This window comes from Oncorhynchus clarkii, chromosome 23, assembly GCF_045791955.1.
Source record: "Oncorhynchus clarkii lewisi isolate Uvic-CL-2024 chromosome 23, UVic_Ocla_1.0, whole genome shotgun sequence".
NCBI classification, from domain to species: domain Eukaryota; kingdom Metazoa; phylum Chordata; class Actinopteri; order Salmoniformes; family Salmonidae; genus Oncorhynchus; species Oncorhynchus clarkii.
Genome location: NC_092169.1, coordinates 11146304 through 11166012, shown reverse-complemented (window position 1 = coordinate 11166012; position 19709 = coordinate 11146304). Strand labels below are relative to the sequence as shown.

Sequence of the window (19709 nt, the reverse complement as noted above, 5' to 3'; positions counted from 1 at the left end):
CCACAACCCCCCGCACATGTTCGATTCTACCGCCTGTGTGCATACGAATCCCGGCACATACCGGCCCTACTTTGTTTATCCCTTCTGTTTATCCCTTGTATCCGTCAAAACAATGCCATACTGATGGAGAATGCAAGTTCACTGTCCTTTAAAATCTCAAACATCTCATTTGACGTGTGGATGCAAGTTTTACTGATCTCTTGTGGGGCATTTGTTGCCAACATGGAGGCTAGTTGCACAACTCCTGGTAAATGTGTCATACTGACTGTCTTCCTGTATAACTGCTGCCTAGTGCAGGAGGAAAGGAATTTGCTGTGCTCTTGGAAACTCTTAGAATTGTGGTTTTCACGATGTTCTTTAAATAGTTTAAATCCCTCTACCCTGCGCTATAACAGCTGAACCTAGTTGCATAACATCTATTCTGAAACTGGCCTTGGAACAAGTGACACTCGTGCTTGTGAGTGTGTCAATGCGCATTCGTGGATATGTAATTGAGCAATCGCATCACTTGATTTTCAGGAAGACATTTATCGTCTCACATGAAATTAAAAAACCCAGAGGTGACTGCTGGCAAACTGGGGTCTTATTTCTTTACTAATGATGTTAGACTTTTGCTTATTTTACCTATTCTTTTTTTACACATTCAAGGTAAGCAGAGATTTACACTGTACTGATTATAGTGAACTTTTGTAAGTCATTAACTAGAATAGCTGATGTACAGTAGTTTATGCATGGAGAATGTGGTTATTTAGCAGTCCCTTTTGGATTCTAGGGTTAAAGCTACATCGTCAGTTTGCTTTTCTGGCTGTGTCTTGGCAGTGAACTGGAGAGAGACAGGCAGACCCACTGCTGTGTGTGTTTTCATTGCCTGTGTTCGTGAGAGCTTGCATGCGTGTGGTTTGCTGACTGGGGTTCAGTTAGGGTTAGACTATAACAACCCTGTGAGTAGTTGTGAAAATGAAAAGGCACTGTAGGAGCTTTTAGTATGGGCTCTGGTTGTGTGTGAGTCCAGTCAGATTTTACAGTGGTGTGAAATCTGCTCGGTTCATTATGTTCATGTTTGAAACAGTGACCTCTTCTGGAGATGTTTTTATTTAACGAGGCAAGTCGGTTAAGAACAAATTCTTATTTACAATGACTGCCTACACCGGCCCAACCCAGACGATGCTGCGCCAACTGTGTGCCGCCCTATGGGACACCCAGTCACAGCCAGTTGTGATACAGCCTGGATTCGAACCAAGCTGTCTGTGGTGACACCTCAAGCACTGAGATGCAGAGCCTTAGACTGCTGCGCCACTCAAGATTACTGGTTTGGTCTTTGTTTTGCATGGCTGTTTATTTCTCCTAGTTAACTTTAGTATCAGCGTTAGATGTTAGAGGATGTTATGTGAGTCTGGCTTCTCATCTGGTTTGTTGTCTTAGTGGGAATTTTGTCTTGCTTTTCTTTTCTCTGTTTCTCTTTCCTTGTAGTCTTGGTCAGTCAGTAAAGGGGAAGTGGCTCTTCTGTGAAATCATTTTATGGTTAAAATATGGCAATATGCCTGTACCTTGACTAACAACCTAAATTCCATTGCTGGTTGTGTGTTAACTTGTCCTGATTGGATATTTCTACTACAGTGACAGAAAAGGATGCAGTTAAATGGTTTTACAGGGTCAATTGATGAAATGGAACAGTGAAACATGTGGTTTGCATATTTTTTTTGTTTGATACTGTTCAATTTATTCAATTCCAGCCTTTTACAATGAGCCCTTACTCCTATAGCTCTTCTCACCAGCCTCCTCTGACACACACTGGGAGGCGACTAGGGCTGACCCCATTTAGTCGACTGGTCGATATACATTGCCTTCAGAAAGTATTCACACGCCTTGACTTTCTCCACATTTTGTTTTACCAAGTGGAATTAAAATGGATTTAATTGTAATATTTTGTCAATGCTCTACACAAAATACTCTTTCAAAGTGGAAAAAAAAATCGACATTTGTAAAAATAATTTAAAAGCACACAAATAAATATATTAATTTAGATATGTTTTCAATTACAGCTTAGTCTTTCAGGATAAGTCACTAAGAGATTTGCACACCTGATTTGTACAATATTTGCACTTTATTTAAAAAAATGTTTTATTCAAGCTCAGGCAAGTTGGTTGTTGATGAATGCTAGGTAGCAATTTTGAAGTCTTGTCATAGATTTCCAAGCAGATTTAAGTCAAAACTATAACTAGGCCACTCAGGAATATTCAATGTCATCTGGTAAGCAACTCCAGTGTATATTTGTTTTAGGTTATTGTCCCAGCACATAACCACCCAACAGACCTATTGAAAGAGGCTCTTCACTGAGTTCACAGCTTAAATGTGGTTGAGAGATAGAGGCTCGAACCCACAGATGAATTTGTCACCAAGTATATGTTGGAAAGCAGACTGAACCAAGTTTTCCTCTCAGATTTTCCTTGTGCTTTGCTCTTCTGCTTCTTTTCATGTTAAACTAGGGAGTTCTTGCTGATGACAAGCATAACATGATGTAGCCACCACCATGCTTGTAAAAATGAAGTGGTACTCAGTGACGTGTTGGATTTGCTCCAAACATAAAGCTTTGTATTCAAGACATAAAGTAGATTTTTGCAGTTTTACTTTAGTGCCTTATTCCAAACAGCATGTTTTGGAATATTTGTAATCTGAACAGGCTTCCTTTTCACTCTGTCATTTAGGTTAGTATTGCGGAGTAACTACAATGTTGTTGATCCATCCACAGTTTTCCCCTATCACAGTCATTAAACTGTAACTGTTTTGAAGTCACCTTTGGCCTCATGGTGAAATCCCTGAGCGGTTTTCTTCCTCTCCGGCAACTGAGTTAGGAAGGGCGCCTGTATCTTTGTAGTGACTGGTGTATTGATACACCATCCAAATTGTAATTAATAACTTCACCATGCTCAAAGGGATATTCAATGTCTACTTACATTTTTTACATTTTTTTAAAACATTTTTTACCCATCTACCAATAGGTGCCCTTCTTTGCGAGGCATTTGGAAAACATCCCTGGTCTTTGGTTGAATCTGTGTTTTGAAATTCAATGCTGGACTGAAAGACTTTACAGATAATTGTATGTGTGGGGTACAGAAACATTTTGGTGAAACACTATTGCACACTGAGTCATGCAACCTATTATGTGATTTGTTTAGCAAATATTTTCTTCTGAGCTTATTTAGGTTTGTCATAACAAAGGGGTTGAATACTTAAGACACTTCACCTTTTCATATTTTCTTAATTTGTAAACATAATTCCACGTTGACATGGGGTATTGTGTGTAGGCCAGTGTCACAAAATGTAATCCAAATAAAAATGTATCCTCCAACAACACAAAATGTGGAAAAAGTCAAGGGGTGTGAATACTGTCTGAAGGCCCTGTATCTACAACAATAAGACAGATCCTGCTTCTGTTGCCTGTTTGAGTGTTTGTTTAATAGCCTACTGATTCACTGTGCTCCAAGCCTCATGCAACCGCAACATGTCGGATAAAGCAGTTCCACAACTGCTTTTTAAAATCTTTGCTATGCTGTAATAAAGGCTCTTTCAACAAATGTACTATCAACCATAATTTCATGTGTGAAATTTGTGAAAATGAACCATGCATCAACATCACCATATTTTGCATTAAAATATTAATTGGACTAAAATGGATCACATAAGCTATACTAACCATCATTTTCTCAGCTCACTTTCATTGGAATTTTCAATTACTTTTCATGCTTAGCCGTACCAGCTGTCCTTGTCATGTCTTGATAAAATAACTGTCTTTATTCTCGTCACAAACAACATACACAAAATGAGTATCACATTTCCAATGGCTTGACATAAGGTAATTGACCCCCAGAATGATAGATTTTTTTAAACTACTAACCTGTTGATTTTAAAAGCTTAAGTGAGAAGCTGCTCTGTTAAGTAAATTGATTAAGGCATAATTCTAATGTACATTTTCAAACATTCAGTCACGTTGCTATTCTGTTAACATTATAAAAGCAATATGAACTAGAGACAATGGCCTGTGCTCAAATGTTTATTTTATTCCAGGTCATCAGTGTTCGGTTGTAAGATTCGGGTACAAATTCTAGTCAGACTCTGAAGAAAGTTCCAGCTAGATGTATTAAATCACACTGGGTCAAACAGCTGCAAAGACAAAGTATGATTATACACGCACATATATTTATAACCTCCGTTTGTACCCTCCCCCAAGACGATACCTCCCCCTCCAGAGTCTAGGCTGTACAATGCATCTCTGTGGCTAGGCAGGTGGTGTTATCATCCCAGCCCAAGTACGGAACCTTTGATACTCCTCCACGCATCTCCTGGTCTACTTATCAGTCAGGAGAAGCTTTGAGACTAGGGAGTATACATTCTTCAGCCTGACTCAGTCCGTTGTTAATTATCCGGACTCATGCACAAAGAGGTATTTGAGAATAAGCCACCCATTCGTACTCAAGTGTACATAATGATGCAAAACATATTGAGAGAATATGATATAAAAACAGTGAAGCTATAAGACCGTGTCATAGGGCAGTAGTTTACAATCTATTAGCTTTAACACATGCCTCCCATCTCACCCTTAAGAAAACATTGTGTGTCTGCAACAGTTCCCCTTTGTTTTGTAATTATAAATATGCTCTAGTCAATTTGTTTCCAGCATCAGTTTACATTGTTACTTTCGTCCCACCCACCTGGCCTGTAACTTCTGCCAGACTAACACCCAAGACTAGCTAGCATGATACTTGAAACATATGCTGTCATTTTAGTTACCAGATGGGTTAAGGAAATTACATATTTGAAACCTTAAACAACTAAACACAACTCTACAACTGAAAAAACACTTCCGGGTCCATTTATTTATTTATTTATTTATTTTACTTACATCGCTCAAAGCCACTTTTTGTTTAACTTTGCGAAACAACATGGTCTATCTGGGCAGTTATTTTGCAGGGAGGTCGTCCTCAACTCTGAAGCAGCCAAGAATAACTAAGTACTTCCGCGTCATGAATCCTTCAGAGTAAGCGTTCCGTCCTTTATACTTAGTAAATTAATAATTAGGGCAAAAAATGAATTCTAGTTATGCAAATAATATTAACAAGGTTGTATGGTACAATACACTTCTGTGAATCAAATTCAACCCAATTACCCAATGCTAGCCTACCAAACACTTTTCCAATACGTACAGTTCCATTTACAGCAACAAGCCATAATATAGTGTATCTGTTTCTATGAAGAAACATATCGATATGTAGCTATACCCAGGGCCGTCATTTGGAATAGTGCATTGGAATTCTATTGAATTCTGCTTATGTCACGCTATACCACAAATATGCGTTCAAATGCTTTTGACCAAGAAGTGACAGGTTCAATGGCACAAAATCAGGGCTGCGCTCTATCAGCAACATGGACAGCGCCATACAGACTAAAGCAAGATTTGGATAGAAAACAACCACCTAGATTGTTTTCTGCTGCCTCCTTGATGCTCTGTGGAACTTCCTGAATAATCAATCATTCCATTCTCCCTGGAATCTTGTAAGATCCCCCTCAAATGCCAGTTGTATTAGTGAAGCTTTCCTCTGGTGTGCCATCCTCTTTCAGTGCTGACTGAAAACATTTATCAAAGGTGGAAAATTAATTTACATGTAGCTGTGGACATCCCAAAAGTCAGTCCATGTTTCAGTGCAGTAAGCACGGTCGGCAAAGTGGAGAGGGTCCAGGTCTCCTCATTGGAGGCAGAATGGATGATTTCAGTCTGCAAAAACTGGCGAGCGACTCAACTCAGCTTCCACCAAATCGGTTCTGCTTCGATCCAGCCAGCAGTGGTTAATTTTTTTACCTCTTTATTTGACTAGGCAAGTCAGTTAAGAACAAATTCTTATTTACAATGACTGCCTACCCGGGCCTAACCCGGACGACGCTGGGCCAATTGTGCTCTGCCCTGTTGGACTCCCAATCACGGACGGTTGTGATACAGCCTGGAATAGAACCAGGGTCTGTAGTGACGCCTCTAGCACTGATATGCAGTGCCTTACACCGCTGCGCCACTCGGGAGCCCTAAACATTTTTCCACCTATAGAAAGTCATGGCTCTCTCCTATTTTCACATCCATTAGGATCCTTAGTCCCGTCTACCTTCAATGTGTACCAAGATTCCGATATCTTTAACTCTTTCTTCAGTGACAGTCTCACTCGTGAGCCCTATGATTTCGTTTTGAATATCGTGTGACGTGTTTGTGGGGTATGGTGCTAAACACATTGGCAAGTTCCTTGTCTTTTCAAAGAGTATATTCCATCAGAGTATATTCCACAACAACAAAAAATCCCACTGCGCCTCTTGACTCTGTTACTTCCAATGTCCCCCTCAGTGGTTACTGGTTTGAAACTAGGAACTCGATAATGTCCTCAATCACCGAAAAATAAATTTGATTTTTTACCAGATGCCCATAATTTTATATGGATTAAAACTGAGGGGGCTAAACCCACTTTAGTCCCCTCGTGTGGACTGGTACAATTTGTGTTGCAGTAAAATCTACTGCAGAATGGCCCATTCTACTCAGGAGCACTTCTAGTTTCCAAATCCAGAGTTTTCGCTGAGGAGGGTCACTTAGTGTGGCCAATCTGCTTAAATCCTGAGTCTGCAGGAATGAGTGCAAAGTTGTCTCACACGAAAATACATTCACTATACACACACATTCTCAACTTGTTTGCCTCGTACGCCCTCTATCCCTCATCACTAATCGACTCGTCTTTCTGTGCTATAGCTGATCGACTCGTTTGTCTGGGAGATCAGGACTCTGAAGAAGGAGATGGTGCAAAAGGCTGAGCAAGCAGAGGGAGATCCAGAGCCTGTAATACTACAGGGGTAAGTGTTAAAACCTACAGACAAACTGACTAACAAAAATGTTCTTTCTGTCCATCCATTTACTCTAGTAGTGGTACGATGAGCAGACTTGCTTCAACCTTATGATGGGCTGATGTAAAACTAACGTTAGCTGTGTATGTTAGAGCGAGGGGGAGAAAAAGGAGGAAGACATTAACAGTGATTTGTTTCCTTGAAGAATTTCAGACCACTCTGTTTGTTCAAGTGTAATAACAACAGATGTTGAATTCATTGTTTCGCCTGGTTCACCAACTACTTCTCTGATAGAGTTCAGTGTGTCAAATCGGAGGGCCTGTTGTCCGGGCCTCTGGCAGTCTCTATGGGGGTGCCACAGGGTTCAATTCTTGGCTGACTCTCTTCTCTGTATACATCAATGATGTCGCTCTTGCTGCTGGTGAGTCTCTGATCCACCTCTACGCAGACGACACCATTTTGTATACTTCTGACCCTTCTTTGGACACTGTGTTAACAACCCTCCAGATGAGCTTCAATGCTATACAACTCTCCTTCCATTGCCTCCAACTGCTCTTAAATACAAGTAAAACTAAATGCATTCTCTTCAACCGATCGGTGCCTGCACCTGCTCGCCCGTCCAGCATCACTACTCTGGACGGTTCTGACTTAGAATATGTGGACAAGTACAAATACCTAGGTGTCTGGTTAGACTGTAAACTCTCCTTCCAGACTTACATTAAGCATCTCCAATCCAAAATTAAATCTAGAATCGGCTTCCTATTCCACAACAAAGCATCCTTCACTCATGCTGCCAAACATATCCTTGTAAAACTGACCATCCTACCGATCCTCGACTTCGGCGATGTCATTTACAAAATAGCCTCCAATACCCTACTCAATAAATTGGATGCAGTCTATCACAGTGCCATCTGTTTTGTCACCAAAGCCCCATATACAACCCACTGCGACCTGTACGCTCTCGTTGGCTGGCCCTCGCTTCATACTCGTTGCCAAACCCAATAGCTCCAGGTCATCTATAAGACCCTGCTAGGTAAAGTCCCCCCTTATCTCAGCTCACTGGTCACTATAGCAGCACCCACCTGTAGCACGCGCTCCAGCAGGTATATCTCTCTGGTCACCCCCAAAACCAATTCCTCTTTGGCCGCCTCTCCTTCCAGTTCTCTGCTGCAAATAACTGGAACGAACTACAAAAATCTCTGAAACTGGAAACACATCTCCCTCACTAGCTTTAAATTAAGCACCAGCTGTCAGAGCAGCTCACAGATTACTTGCACCTGTACATAGCCCATCTATAATTTAGCCCAAACAACTACCTCTTCCCCTACTGTATTTATTTATTTATTTATTTATTTTGCTCCTTTGCACTCATTATTTATATTTCTACTTTGCACATTCTTCCACTGCAAATCTACCATTCCAGTGTTTTACTTGCTATATTGTATTTACTTTGCCACCATGGCATTTTTTTTGCTTTTACCTCCCTTATCTCACCTCATTTGCTCACATCGTATATAGACTTGTTTCTACTGTATTATTGACTGTATGTTTGTTTTACTCCATGTGTAACTCTGTGTTGTTGTATGTGTCAACTGCTTTGCTTTATCTTGGCCAGGCCGCAATTGTAAATGAGAACTTGTTCTCAACTTGCCTACCTGGTTAAATAAAGGTAAAATAATAATAAAAAATTGTTACTGGCTGTTTGATAAGCATGATTTGAGGATCATGATGATAACGATGATGAGTGCCAGTGAGTAAAGTTGATTGGTGTTCTGTAGTTCCCTGTCTCCACCAGCAAGTGGGGATAGTGTGCTCTGGTCATTCAGGTATCTGAGTTTCATGATGTCTTTGTGTTGACGAGATGTCAGAGGGAAAGGTGGATAGAGTATCAGTGATTTTCAAAGTGAACACCAAGCATGTTTGTGTAGATTAAATTATAGGCTACAAAAACAATGATTTACAGATTACCTGACATTAGGTACATAATGACATGTAGATTACACTGGGTGTACAAAACATTAGGAACACCTTCCTAATATGGAGTTGCACCCGCCTTTGCCCTCAGAACAGCCTCAATTTGTCGGGGCATGGACTCTACAAGGTGTTGAAACCGTTCCACAGAGTTGCTGGTCCGTGTTGACTCCAATGCATCCCACCATTGTCAAGTTGGCTGGATGTCCTTTGGGTGGTGGACCATTCTTGATACACACAGGAAACTGTTGAGCATTCAAAACCCAGCAGGGTTGCAGTTCTTGACACACTCAAACCAGTGCACCTGGCACTTAATCCCATATTTTGTTCAAAGGCACATAAATATTTTGTCTTGACCATTCACCCTCTCTCTGAATTGCACACATACACAATCCATATCTTAATTGTTTCAAGGCTTAAACATCCTTATTTAACCCGTTTCCTCACCTTAATCTACACCACGTGTCAAACACAAGGCCCACAGGGCAATGATACATTTCTATCCAGCCCGTGCGATGATTTGGGTTGTCAATTCATTTTGGCCTGCTTACATACCACCCGTATTGCGGTGCTCTACAAGTCACAGCAAGCACTATCAGTGGCGTTAGCGGGTCTGTTCTGCCCTGATAGGATGTTAAAGCAGTTTCCGTGGAATTGAAAAAGCACCTGTGCTTGCGTTGAGTCATTTCATTGGGTACATGTTTTACACTGGAATACTGAACTTCCTGGGCTATTATGCTATTCTCAGTTTTGAAATCCATTTATAACTATGATTCAACTCAATAATAGTTTTTGGTTCTCATGCTGATCTATTACGTTTTTGTTTTTATTATGTGTTTGTGTGCACTTGTGTTTGCATAGTTTTTTGGTGTGTGCATGCATGTGTCTGTACATTAGATATCACTATTAGTAAACACATAGAGGATATAAATTGTATATTTCTAATTTGGTCTTTCTCCCCCTCTCAGGCTAGATGGGCAGGTGGGAGGTCTGTTCCTACCTCCCTGTGTTGGTGTGCGGGCAGGGCTTGCTGGAGTTAGGGATTCAGGCAACGACTCTTTGCGTAGAAGGATGAGTGTGCTGGACAGGCTGGTGCAAACGCACGCTGTGTGGCTGCAGCTGGGACTGAGCCGGGCAGAAGCCACACGCAAACTGCAACCACAGCCCACTGGGGTGAGACCAGATGCACTCACCTAGTCACAGGACCAAATTCATGTTCTACTAAGCTAACATATGGAATTGTTTTTAAGGTCATACCATGGATCATTTAGCCATTTGATTTTGAATTTTAGGACCCCTGTAGGCATCATAAAAATATTGAATGTGGCCTTTTATTTGCCCTTCACTACTATAGCCCATAGAAATGCGTTGAATAACACATTAAAACATGTAAAAAATGAATCAAGGTTTTGAAGTGTCTGTCCTATATCTAGGAGATGTAAGAAAGCTCAGGAAATAATGTAGTTGTTTTTGGACACGTTTAACAATACATTTTTTGGACACAAAACTACGTTCATACTTCCATAAAATGTTTTAACCATTACTGTGTTGCCTTCAGACGAGTACCGTGACAGTTGTGGGGGTCGAAGAGCAAAACGGTAAAACCATCATGTTCGTGAGTCTCCCCTTTTCCATAGTGGTCATATTAGTTATTAGGCCAAACCATTCGGACGCTACAGACCGATTTATCAGGATATCTCCTGGTCTGACAAACAGCGCTGTAGCTCTGCCACTTTCAACCTCAGATGCGGAAGACACACACAGGCGGATGCAGTGAATTGAGACGTGTCCCATGCAACAACAAAAAACATCTCTAACTTAAACTAAAGGATTTTGATGGGGATTTTTTATGTTAATTCGATTGACGATTAGGTGTCAATAGACTCTTAAAGAGATTATAGTGGTATTGTTTACATGCAAGCCTCATCAAGCACCCATAAGATACTGGACACTATCACTGGCGCTTAATTAATAACAAAGGAAAGACCACTCACCCGTATTTCCTATAATTCTACACATTTTGTCATGTGTGTTCATGTGATATTTGAGTGACTCAAACGTTACAACAAAATCAATGGGCTAAAAAATGATAGCTGACATGGGATAGTTGATCTGGACATTTCTAAAAAGTTATAAATAGCTCTCGAAGGTCTGCAATGACTGACATGACAAGAGGAAAACTGCTGACGCACTACCCAATTTCGAAATTGCACCTTGAGCAACTTTCAGGAGTAAGTTGAACGCCTGACTGAGTTCCTTAAGGTACCCCCTGCCGAACCCTTGCGTACACCAGAACCACTGAGTGTAGAACACATTTGGAATACCTGCTCTTTCCATGACATAGATTATCCAGGTGAAAGCTATGATCCTTTATTGATGTCACCTGTTAAATCAGTCGGTGTACATTTTTTAAAATATAACCTTCTAACTAGGCAAGCCAGTTAAGAACAAATTCTTATTTACAATGAAGTGGGTTAACTGCCTTGTTCAGGGGTAGAACAACAGATTTTTTACATTGTCAGCTCGTGGATTCGATCCAGCAACCTTTGGTTACTGGCTCAACGCTCTAACCACTAGGCTACCTGACGCCCCCTAGATGAAGAAAAGTAGACAGGTTAAAGAAGGATTTTCAAACCTAGAGACAAATGAATTGTGGATGGATTGTATATGTGAGCCATTCAGAGGGTGAGTGGGTAAGACAAAATATTTAAGTGCTTTTGAATGGGGTATGGTAGTTGGTGCCAGTGGACTGGTTTGAGTGTGTCAAGAACTGCAACGTTGCTGGGTTTTTCACTCAACAGTTTTCCGTCTGTATCAAGAATGGTCCACCACCCAAAGGACATCCAGACAACTTGACACAACTGTGGGAAGCATCACAAACAGCTGCTACTATCTTTCACAGTACCTAAGGCCAGGATGAAATTGGAAAAATAAATGTTCCTATAATTCTCCTTTTGTCGAAATACTTTAAAACTGGAGGAGAGGGTATCGCTTGCTGAGTTTAACGCTCTGATAGAGGAAAATTACTATTGTGATTGTTTTTAATGTATTGTGCTAATGTGTTGCATGTACACACTGACTACTTCCTTGCCAGGTCCCCCTCAGAGGTTTCTAACCTCAAGGGTTTACTTTTCTGTTTAAATAAAAATGAAACTCCTATTCATGCAACAACATCACAATACACAGACACCCTTACATTCTCACACAATGGAGGACTAAATGAGACACATACTTCAGAAGTGTCTGTGATTTTTCCATTTCAACGTTTTCATTGATGTCTGTGTTTCTCAATGGGCTTTTTCCCCCTGGCTGCAGACGTTTCTGGTGAGAAAGTCGACAACCCTGCGGAGGAAGGTGATCTCTCTGCGGATGCACCAGGACTCTGAGACACCCGTCAAAGATTTCCCTGTGAAGGAGTGTCAATACAGTAAGCACATGGCCTATCAATTCCTATCTATTAGGGATCTTCATCATCCAAATGTATCCCCCATAGACCTGTTATTATAAGCTTCTCAACACAACATTTATTTTTCCTCTGATTATTTGAATATTCTATTTTAATCTATATCCCTTTTGCTCTAATTTCCCCATGTGTTTTCCCCCCATTCTAAATCAACACCAGTGTTGACATGCTTCTGTCACGGTACAGTGTGTGGTGTTTCTCTACCTGGGCCTCAACATTATTCTCTTCTCTCTCTACTCAGAGGTCGATGCAGAGAGCACTGGGTGTTTCCCCAAGCCTATTTCCCGATACTTACCTAGTGAACGTATTTATGTGTTATGCAGTTAAGTCACACAAAGATTCACTTCTTAAACCAGGCTTTATATTGCTGCCTCTCTTTTGATGTTCTTGGGTTGAATATAACAATCTGACTAAACTATTTGTTGGGTGTGTTGTCCCAGAAATTGGCTGACCAGGCATTTTGTATGGTTTCTTAATGTGATGTAGCCTGGTACGTGTTGCAGCTTGCTCTCCGATTCTATGTAAACGGTTGTACTAGGTGTAGACAAATGCCTGGAAAACACACGCATCTCTCCTGCAAAAAGCCTCACTGAACAAGGCAGCCAACTGGGCATTGTTTAGCCATGGAACAATAATGTTGGAGAGTAGTGACATTGTCCAAATGTATGCTGAACAAAAATATAAACGCAACATGTAAAGTGGTGGTTTCATGAGCTGAAATAAAAAAATACTGGAAATTTTCCATACGCACAAAAAGCTCATTTCAATCACATTTTGTGAACACATTTGTTTATATTCCTGTTATTGAGCATTTCTTTCTTTGCCAAGATAATCCATCCACCTGACAGGTGTGGCATATCAAGAAGCTGATTAAAAGGCATGAGGGAGCGTGCAATTGGCCTGCTGACTGCAAGAATGTCCACCAGAGTTGTTGCCAGATAATTGATTGTTCATTTCTCTATCAAAAGCTGCCTCCAATGTTGTTTTAGATAATTTGGCAGTACATCCAACCGGCGGGATCGTCTTGTGGCATCCATTGATTAAGGCATCATTTATTTATTTCAATTGACTCATTTCCTTATATGAACTGTAACTCATTAAAAGCTTTGAAATTGTTCCATGTTGTGTTTATATTTTTGTTCAGTATAGATGCTCTATCATAAGTTGGTTTATTTTTTTTCCTGCTAACTTGAGTACTGTTTGATGCAGCAAGAGTCAAGTATCCAGGCTAGAAATGTGAAAATGTAGGGTACTTTTATGTAAATGTGGACATACTGTTTTCACATTACACAGCAGACTTTGACATCCTGTTGCTCTTCTCAAGCTCAGAATTCGTCCAAGTTAAGCATTAGTAATGGAGTTCAGTGTACAGATGGGACTGCTCGCTGGCCTGCTGTCTGGATTTAACCCACTTCCCCAATTTCCCCTCTTAAATGTAAATACAGCATTCTCTCCCCCTTCCTCGCTCTCTTTGCCTCTTTCTTTCCTTCCATCTCTATCACTTCCTGCATACCCCAATCTCTATTAAAATATACATTTTTTTTCTCTCCGTCCATCCCTTTTTTCCAGATCTGGGACACGTGTATGGGTTATTAAAGACTTGTTGTATACAGTTGCCTTTGTGTGTCTGGCTCTTCATGCCTTGGCAAATGAACCAGCAAGGCACCAGATGTATACCCTGTTGTCTTAGTAGTGACCCAAACATATGAGCAACAGTTTTTCTATTAAGTTGTGTCTCAGAAGACCACAATGAAAGGAAAAACATTGGGAAACAGTGATCAGTTAACTACTCGTGATAATGCAACTTGTGTGTGTATTAGAGGTTGACCGATTTTATAATTTTTCAACGCCCATACCGATTATTGGAGGACCAAAAAAAAAACGATACCGATTTAATCGGCCGATTTTATTTTAAAAAAAAAATAATTTTTTAAATGTATTTGTAATGAAAATTACAACAATACTAAATGAACACTTATTTTAACTGAATATAATACATCAATAAAATCAAGTTAGCCTCAAATAAAATGAAACCTGTTCAATTTAGTTTAAATAATGCAAAAACAAAGTGTTGGAGAAGAAAGTAAGTGCAATATGTGCCATGTTAAAAAAAGTAATGTTTAAGTTCCTTGCTCAGAACATGTGAAAGCTGGTGGTTCCTTTTAACAGGAGTCTTCAATATCCCCAGGTAAGACGTTTTAGGTTGTAGTTATTATAGGACAATTTCTCTCTATACGATTTGTATTTCATATACCTTTGACTATTCTTATAGGCACTTTAGTATTGCCAGTGTAACAATATACAGTGGGGCAAAAAAGTATTTAATCAGCCACCAATTGTGCAAGTTCTCCCACTTAAAAATCCAGAAAATCACATTGTAGGATTTTTTATGAATTTATTTGCAAATTATGGTGGAAAATAAGTATTTGGTCAATAACAAAAGTTTATCTCAATACTTTGTTATATACCCTTTGTTGGCAATGACAGAGGTCAAACGTTTTCTGTATGTCTTCACAAGGTTTTCACACACTGTTGCTGGTATTTTGGCCCATTCCTGCATGCAGATCTCCTCTAGAACAGTGATGTTTTGGGGATGTTGCTGGGCAACACGGACTTTCAACTCCCTCCAAAGATTTTCTATGGAGTTGAGATCTGGAGACTGGCTAGGCCACTCCAGGACCTTGAAATGCTTCTTACGAAGCCACTCCTTCGTTGCCCGGGTGGTGTGTTTTGGATCATTGTCATGCTGAAAGACCCAGCCACGTTTCTTCTTCAATGCCCTTGCTGATGGTAGGCTTTGTTACTTTGGTCCCAGCTCTCTGCAGGTCATTCACTGTGGTTCTGGAATTTTTGCTCACCGTTCTTGTGATCATTTTGACTCCACTGGGTGAGATTGCGTGGAGCCCCAGATCGAGGGAGATTATCAGTGGTCTTGTATGTCTTCCATTTCCTAATAATTGCTCCCACAGTTGATTTCTTCAAACCAAGCTGCTTACCTATTGCAGATTCAGTCTTCCCAGCCTGGTGCAGGTCTACAGGTGTCCTTTGACAGCTCTCTGGTCTTGGCCATAGTGGAGTTTGGAGTGTGACTGTTTGAGGTTGTGGACTGGTGTCTTTTATACTGATAACAAGTTCAAACAGGTGCCATTAATACAGGTAACGAGTGGAGGACAGAGGAGCCTCTTAAAGAAGTTGTTACAGGTCTGTGAGAGCCAGAAATCTTGCTTGTTTGTAGGTGACCAAATACTTATTTTCCACCATAATTTACAAATAAATTCATTAAAAATCCTACAATGTGATTTTCTGGATTTTTTGTCTCTCATTTTGCCTGTCATAGTTGAAGTGTACCTATGATGAAAATTACAGGCCTCCTCTTTTTAAGTGGGAGAACTTGTACAATTGGTGGCTGACTAAATACTTTTTTGCACCACTGTAGCTTCCGTCCCTCTCCTCGCCCCTACCTGGGCTCGAACCAGGAACACATCGACAACAGCCACCCTCGAAGCAGTGTTACCCATTGTTCCCCTCTGCAAGGGGAACAATCACTCCAAGTCTCAGAGCGAGTGATGTTTGAAACGCTATTAGAGCGCAGCCCGCTAACTAGCTAGCCATTTCACATCGGTTACACCAGCCTAATCTCGGGAGTTGATAAACAGTCATAAACAGCTCAATGCTTGAAGCACAGCGATGAGCTGCTGGAAAAACACACGAAAGTGCTGTTTGAATGAATGCTTATGAGCCTGCTGGTGCCTACCATCGCTCAGACTGCTCTATCAAATCATAGACTTAATTATAACATAATACACAGAAATACGAACCTTAGATCATTAATATGGTCGAATCCGGAAACTATCATCTCGAAAACAATAAGTTTTATTATTCTTTCAGTGAAATACGGAACCGTTCCTTATTTTATCTAATGGGTGGCATCCATAAGTCTAAATATTCCTGTTACATTGCTCAACCTTCAATGTTATGTCATAATTACGTAAAATTCTGGCAAATTAGGCGGTCCAAACTGTTGCATATACACTGACTCTGTGTGCAATGAACGCAAGAGAAGTGACACAATTTCACCTGGTTAATATTGCCTGCTAACCTGGATTTCTTTGCAGGTTTAAAAAATATACAGTGAGAGAAAGTATTTGATCCCCTGCTGATTTTGTACGTTTGCCCACTGACAAAGAAATGCATGTCAAAAATGTTATAAATTGATTTGCATTTTAATGAGGGAAATAAGTATTTGACCCCTCTGCATAACATGACTTGGTGGCAAAACCCTTGTTGGCAATCAGAGATCAGACGTTTCTTGTAGTTGGCCACCAGGTTTGCACACATCTCAGGAGGGATTTTGTCCCACTCCTCTGCAGATCTTCTCAAAGTCATTAAGGTTTCGAGGCTGACGTTTGGAAACTCGAACCTTCAGCTCTTTCCACAGATTTTCTATGGGATTAAGGTCTGGAGACTGGCTAGGCCACTCCAGGACCTTAATGTGCTTCTTCTTGAGCCACTCCTTTGTTGCCTTGACCGTATGTTTTGGGTAATTGTCATGCTGGAATACCCATCCACAATCCATTTTCAATGCCCTGGCTGAGGGAAGGAGGTTCTCACCCAAGATTTGACGATACATGGCCCCGTCCATCGTCCCTTTGATGCGGTGAAGTTGTCCTGTCTCTCCACCTCAACACTTTCGCCCAGTTATCCTCTGAATCATTCAGATGTTCATTGGCAAACTTCAGACGGTCATGTATATGTGCTTTCTTGAGCAGGGGGACCTTGCGGGCGCTGCAGGATTTCAGTCCTTCATGGCGTAGTGTGTTACCAATTGTTTTCTTGGTGACTATGGTCCCAGCTGCCTTGATCATTGACAAGATCCTCCCGTGTAGTTCTGGGCTGATTCCTCACCGTTCTCATGATCATTGCAACTCCACGAGGTGAGATCTTGCATGGAGCCCCAGGCCAAGGGAGATTGACAGTTCTTTTGTGTTTCGCACCAACGAATAATCGCACCAACTGTTGTCACCTTCTCACCAAGCTGTTTGGCGACGGTCTTGTAGCCCATTCCACAATCTTGTCCCTGACATCCTTGGAAAGCTCTTTGGTCTTGGCCATGGTGGAGAGTTTAGAATCTGATTGATTGTTTCTGTGGACAGGTGTATTTTATACAGGTAACAAACTGAGATTAGGAGCCCTCCCTTTAAGAGTGTGCTCCTAATCTCAGCTCGTTACCTGTATAAAAGACACTTGGGAGCCAGATACCTTTCTGATTGAGAGGGGGTCAAATACTTATTTCCCTCATTAAAATGCAAATCAATTTATAACATTTTTGACATGCGTTTTTCTGGATTTTTTTGTTCTGTCTCTCACTGTTCAAATATACCTACCATTAAAATTATAGACGGATAATTTCTTTGTCAGTGGGCAAACGTAAAAATCAGCAGGGGATCAAATACTTTTTTCTCTCACTGTATACTTCTGTGTATTGATTTTAAGAAAGGCATTGATGTTTATGGTTAGGTACAGTCGTGCAACGATTGCTTTTTTCGCAAATGCGCTTTTGTGAAATCATCCCCCGTTTGGCGAAGTTTGTTAGGAAGAAATAGACTTCACAGAGTTCGCAACGAGCCAGGTTAGCAGGCAATATTAACTAAATATATATAATTGTGTATTGATTTTAAGAAAGGCATTGATGTTTATGGTTAGGTACACATTGGAGCAAGACTGTCCTTTTTCGCGAATACGCACCGCATCGATTTATATGCAACGCAGGACACACTAAATAACTACACATGGTTGATGATATTATTAGTTTATCTAGTGATTATGTTTGATTGTTTATTATAAGTTAAGTTTAATGCTAGCTAGCAACTTACCTTGGCGTCTTACTGCATTCGCGTAACAGGCAGTCTCCTCGTGGAGTGCAATGTAATCAGGTGGTTAGAGCATTGGACTAGTTAACTGAAAGGTTGCAAGATTGAATCCCCGAGCTGACAAGGTAAAAATCTGTCATTCTGCCCCTGAACAAGGCAGTTAACCCATCGTTCCTAGGCCGTCATTGAAAATAAGAATGTGTTCTTAACTGACTTGCCTAGTTAAATAAAGGTGTAAAAAATTTTTTTTTAATTATCTGCCAAATCGGTGTCCAAAAATACCGATTTCCGATTGTTATGAAAACTTGAAATCGGCCCTAATTAATTGGCTATTCCGATTAATCGGTCGACCTCTAGTGTGTATGGTATGTCACTGTAGTTCCCAAGTGAAAACATCACTCCTTCTCTCATCTAGGAATATTGCTGTTCTGATTTATGGGAATAGCCTATGGAAATGTCTCACGGTTCCTTAAATATACATTTCTCCACAGCATTCTCCTTGGAGAGATCAGGCCTCAGCTTTGCAGACCTGTTTCATCTTGTGGCTTTCTGCTGCATCAGCAGGTAACACACACACATACACCCCCCCCAAAAAAACTGTACCCTTTTCATCCCAGCTATAAATCACCTATTCCTTTTGAAGACAAACACATGGAGCCCAGAGGTTACTGAAAGAGCCTGAATCAGTTGAAGTTCAGAGAACAGCATTTACTGGCCACCTCATCAGTTCATGTTATGAGACAATTGCACTGTTTTCTTCAAACTATCATTATCAGTGTAGTCTGCACTATAACAATTCCAATTACTAGTGTTGAGCAATTTTTTAAAATATATTTTTTTGGGGGGGGGGGGGTTATTAAACAACTAATTGACAGACAGTTCAATTACTTTAAATACATGCTGTTTTTCTTCAGAGAAATCCAATTTATGAGAGAAATTTAGTCTAACTATATGGGACACTGGGCAGAAGGGAGTTATAGTTTTCACTCAGTGGCGGGGTATTTATGGATGCCAAGAGAAGCCAGGCTTCCCTAAAAAATGTTACTTAGAAAAAAAACATGCATTTTTCGTCTCTCCGTGTTTCATGATTTTCCTTACATTTGCAAGAGGCTGAATGGACCGTATCTCATCTGAGAAAGCATTCGAGTGAGCGAAACAGAGCCCCTCTATCTCTGTATTTGTAGGCCATGTACAGTTGAAGTCGGAAGTTTACATACACTTAGGTTGGGGTCATTAACTTGTTTTTCAACCACTCCACAAATTTCTTGTTAAACTATAGTTTTGGCAAGTCAGTTAGGACATCTACTTTGTGCATGCCACAAGTAATGTTTCCGACAATTGTTTACAGACAGATTATTTCACTTATAATTCACTATCACAATTCCAGTGGGTCAGAAGTTTACATACACTAAGTTGACTGCCTTTAAACAGCTTGGAAAATTCCAGAAAATTATGTCATGGCTTTAGAAGCTTCTGATAGGCTAATTGACATCATTTGAGTCAATTGGAGGTGTACCTATGGATGTATTTCAAGG

The 19709-nt window shown here is 40.5% G+C and overlaps 1 protein-coding gene across 1 annotated transcript in view; it reads left to right on the top strand.

Annotated features, from left to right (window-relative positions):
- The window catches only part of LOC139381569 (ras and Rab interactor 2-like), a 49549-nt gene that overhangs the window by 11679 nt on the left and 18161 nt on the right, over positions 1 to 19709 (top strand). Inside the window, 4 exon segments of the mRNA XM_071125213.1 lie at positions 6779 to 6879; positions 9810 to 10014; positions 12157 to 12268; positions 18666 to 18738. Of these exon segments, the coding sequence (XP_070981314.1) occupies positions 6779 to 6879; positions 9810 to 10014; positions 12157 to 12268; positions 18666 to 18738 (491 nt within the window).